The sequence below is a fragment of the Haemorhous mexicanus genome, chromosome 8 (assembly GCF_027477595.1).
Source record: "Haemorhous mexicanus isolate bHaeMex1 chromosome 8, bHaeMex1.pri, whole genome shotgun sequence".
NCBI classification, from domain to species: domain Eukaryota; kingdom Metazoa; phylum Chordata; class Aves; order Passeriformes; family Fringillidae; genus Haemorhous; species Haemorhous mexicanus.
The window spans coordinates 30195782-30200645 of NC_082348.1; the positions used below are offsets into that span (position 1 = coordinate 30195782).

The 4864-nt window shown below is 40.7% G+C and overlaps 1 protein-coding gene across 1 annotated transcript in view; it reads left to right on the forward strand.

Annotated features, from left to right (window-relative positions):
• STAT4 (signal transducer and activator of transcription 4) overlaps positions 1-3562 on the forward strand; it is a 38786-nt gene extending 35224 nt beyond the window's left edge. The window contains exon 23 of the mRNA XM_059853417.1: positions 1945-3562. Within this exon, the coding sequence (XP_059709400.1) occupies positions 1945-1971 (27 nt within the window). The 3' untranslated portion in view covers positions 1972-3562. The remainder of the gene's footprint in view (positions 1-1944) is intronic.
• Positions 3563-4864: the final 1302 nt, after the last annotated feature.

Sequence of the window (4864 nt, forward strand, 5' to 3'; positions counted from 1 at the left end):
CTATTCTAAATGGTGCAGGATACAGCAAGCATCTTGAAAGCACTGGAATTGCCTGACATGCTGGGCAATGAATCATGAATAGTAGAACACAAAGATCCCAGAGTTCTTGCACAAATGAAGGCTTTACACTGACAAATACATGCCACCTATACTAATTCTCTGGACAGCACAAAGGCCTGGACTTGCTCAGGAGAGTTGCCCAAGGAATATGATAATTTCCAATTCAGCAAACTTGCACAACTTTTTCACACCTCAAGATTTTACATGGGGTTTCAAAGTGCAAAATTAGGTCAACTAAAACACTTTCGCCAAAGAAAAGTAATATTAGCTTAGTATAAAGAAAGGACATATATTTTTATTTTAATTTCCCCTTTTCCTAATTAACTAGAAATGATGTTCTGAATCATCATGGCTCAGAGTCCTTAGAGCAATGATATATAGCCAAGTGGGAATTTGTCCAGCAGACTTTTCTCAGCAGGGGTTTGGCTCTAGCAGCTTTAGAAGAAAATCCCTTTTTTTAACACTAGCCCTTAACTTAGTGTATGTTCAATGATTTATGATCCTAAAATGATTATGTATTTAAAAGCCTGCCAACTCCTCTTCGAATGCCTCTCTGTAAACACTTCTCCTTACCCACAAACAGAACAAAACTAAACCAGAATCCTGATTGTCAGTGATTAGAAGTACAGTTAAACTTTATATACAAGTGGATGAGTTCTTTAATACATCAACCTGAAAATCCACTCAAGAGCAAGATATCTTTTTTTATTCTTCACTTTTTTCTCCGATAGCATTTGTGACAAACTAGTTCTTTAGCTGAAAATGAAATAACCAGCCTGAATTAAAATTCTGCATTAAAACCTACCCCACCCAACCCAGGACATGTCCCCACTCATTTCTATTTTGGTTTATAAGATGTGGAAATGGTTCTGACCTCCTCAACTGCACTTACGAACAATGCACGCATTTGCTTTCCTGAACTTTCGTCAGAGTAAAGAACAGTTGGATTCACTTTCAGTTAACATCAGCCTTCAGACATTTTTGGTTTCTTCTTGCATGCTCAGTAAATCTCAAACCAGCTCTATTCAGAGCTTCAAATTAAGCTGTGACCATGGCCATCGTTTAAGGTCATAATCTGACAAAAAGAACGTATTTAACACTTGCAGTTTGCTGCCAGACACAATTTTAAAGGTACCAAGACGAGTGGTTCAGTGCTGCTGGATGGTAAGTGATATTTCTGTAAGCTCTGACTAGAAAGTTCTGCTAGAAACTGCATGAGAAAAATAGTTTTAGAAGATTTTGAAAGAATTCCTTCCTTCCCTTTTCCATTCAATTTACCTTGCTAAATGGAAATGAAGAAAATATGGAGGTTTTTTCTTTATCAAATTCACACAACAATCTACCCTGCTGAAGAGCTGGCTGAGTATAGCAAGCAGACAATCTGCACTATTAAAGCAATACTTTTTCTCCATGAAATGCCAATTAAAAAGCATCATGGAAGAAACAGAAAACAAGAGTGAAATCTGCAGCAGGCCAAATATCCTACAACTGAGTAACTCAGTCTTAACAAGATATACTTTCTGCAGTCTTGCTGAATTCCCTTCTATTGTCCCCTCAGTCCAGCTTCCCTTACCCATCAAAAGAACAAGACTCCAGGAAGAGCCCTGCTGTACATATCCACAGGCTTCAAGAACCACAAAGTTCATACAAAAATAAATATCATGCTTATTCTTACTGCAACAGTTTCCTACACAGTGTCTTGTAAAGAGCATTCCTCTACTTTATAAACAACTAGAAATAGGATTTGCCGATCCTTATCAGTTTGTATGACATTTTCAAAGTGACTGCAGTTACCTTGAGCCAGAGAAGGTTTCATCTGCATTTTCTTTTGAATGAACAGCTGTGAGTGCCATGAGACTAATCTTTTCCTTTTTTTCCTTCTAGCTGAGTTCTCCTTACTCGACTGACTGAAGTGCACATACTGGAAAAATCAGTAATTGTGTGAACACTGGATGGGTTAAAGAAGTCTTTTTTTTTTTTTCCGGTCACCTTGAAAGTCAGCTTTTCTGGAAACCATTACATTATTCTTAGGCCTCTTTCAACAACACATAAACAAGGAATTTTCTCTCTAGGGATTCAAACAGCCTTTTACAAGTCAGATTTGCTGTTGTCACTGAAAAAAAGACCAAATCCTTTCTGGCCTGGGAGTCATTTGACTTCAGTGGGGTCCCAGCAGAGATAAATTTTACTTGCTAGTTTAACTAACTTCCATAGAATTGCTGTAAATATGAGAGCATAAGAACAAAATGTTTTGCTTCTGAAGACAGCATATAAAGATAACTCTAGCCATGAATGTGTTTGGAGAAATTAGGATTTATGATGTTAAATACTTCCTGCTTATTCATAATCTTCTACACCACTGATTCAGATACTATTTCAAAGCAAAGATTCTTGTTCCCCTGACTTTGAATGTTCCAGAGGTATCTGGGGATTGCTTTCCTCCAAAGATGACTTGCCTTCAACATAGATTTTTATCTGACACCACAGCAGAAGTTGTGGAAGGCAGGTAGGCAAGGCTGGGGACAGAAGGGAGTTCCAGAAAGGAAGCAGACACAAAACTTGTGGTGTTAAAAAGGCTGGCTCCATTTCTCCACTGGAAGAGAGAGTTAGTAAAACTTCCCCTCTCACAAAATAGTTGCAGAAGTAAATCTGTTTGGGCAGGAGGCACTCAGATACCCCAGCAAGTACTGTCAGAAAGTATACCAATTAAAAAAAACCCTATCTGACAGAGTTTGGATGCTAACTGGTCAATGGCAGCAGGGAAGCAGTTTTTAAAAGCAGTTACAGGAGAGCTGCAGCATTTGCTGACCACCTGGAAACTTGTGCTGCGTGACAGGATGTTACATGCCTGTCACAGGCTCACTTAATAAACAGGACAACTAGTTTTGTAAAAACAGTAAATTGCCCTCTTTAAATACTCTTTTTTTTTTTCTTTCAGACGTGTTTACTGCTGAGTTTGGGTTGTTTGGTTTTGTTGTTTTGGTTTTATTTCCCCCAGTGTTATCCCTAAAATCTCTGTTAATAGAATAATAAACAGGCAGCTCCAAGGCCCCTGTATTTCACAAATGCAGGTTCAACCAAAATGCAAGCTTTGCCCACAGAACACACAGTTAATGCATGCAAAGCTCTTAAAACACAAACCCTTGAACATTTGCACCTTACAGCTTTCTCAAGCAGGTATAAATGAGACTTCTGGGATGAAAACATAACCTCCTTGAATCAGTAAGACATAGATTTTACTTTCATTTCTCTTTTCACCCATGCTATTTAGGTTAGTTGAAAGTGAGTGAGCAGAAACAAAGTAATGAGATATTTTTGTGATACATGGAAGTAAATTTCAAAGAAACAAGCACATCTCTGTTTCACTGAGTGATTGAAAGCAAGCTGCACGTAAGTTCAGCAAGCATCACATATAAAATTAAAAACGAGCAATTCTGTATATAGCTTGGTAATATCTGTAATTTATATAACCAGCATGAATAAAATCCGATTTTGGCTTCAAGCTGCATACCCAGACTCTGTGGATTTTTTCCAAGGCATAACAAAAACAGTCTTGCTGCTTCTTGGTTGACCTTACACTGAGCTACAGACAGTAACACAGAATTCTAAAGCAGGAAACATGACCTCCCTGACATCAGCTATTGCATGCCTTTTCATTCTAACCTCTTCTCACAATCTTAATACAAACAAAATGGGGTATACCTTTTATTTCTGACCACCTAAAGTTCATGAGAAGTAATGTAAGACAAGATCAGACATGGCATGAGAACCAGTCTCCTTTTTCCTTCTTCCCTGCTCTCCATGCAAGGCAACACTGCCAGACTCCCAAGTATAAACTCCAGTATAACTGGAATTTCTGAACAGCACCATGGATTGGGTTTTGGCATGACAGTTCTTGCTATTGCTTCAGAACAGATTTTTTTGCACAGGGTGGCCTTAACATTTGGTTGAAATGATCTGCCTTGAGATAATTGCACTGCTTTAAAGGAACGCTGGAATAATTTAGCTGTAGGATGAATATACAGCCCAAGCCTCCTTCCATTTAAAAAAGTGAGAATTTTGTCCTTATGTCACAATGAGTAAGAACACAGTTCTCCACACAGCAAAACGATGGCGTGGAGGAAAAACACAAAAAAAGGAGTGCTGAGACACTACCAGGAAAAACAAAATCTGCTTTTATATAATTCTACTAATTGTGCTTGTGTTTTCGCTGTGTTTTGCAACCGCAAAGTAAAAAAAAAGCGATTGTTTTGTGCTTTTTCTTGGTGCGACACTCTAACGATCCTAATTTTAAAACATAAAACCTGTCAGTTGCCTTCTTTAATAGCTTTTATTCATAGCCATGTTCATAGATCTATTGCTCCCTAGTATTTCACGCCACGACGTTTCCCAACCAGACTCCTATTTCATTTTTTTCATGAGGAGGGAGGGGGTACAGACTACCCTGGAGACCCGCAGCGAAGCCTGGGCTTCAAAATCCCGCTCTTTGTCGGCTTCAAGCACCAGACAAAAGCCAAAAAGGCCACGCTGGACCAAGAGACAGCGACAGTGGGGAAGGGGAAGGGACGCTCTGCGGCCTGCAGTTTATCAGCGCCGGGGCTGCTCAAGCGAGCTGGAGCACCCGAGCCAGGAGCCGGGCGAGCCGGGCCAGCCACGCAGCCCCCCCGGGCCAGCCACGCAGCCCCCCCGGCCCGGCCCGGCCCGGCCCCGCTGCCCTCAGGCCCCCGCTCTGGTTTCGCTTTCGCCTTCGCCGCCTTTCCCAGAAGTCACGTGACGCGCCCTCGGCCCGGGAACGCCCCCGGCC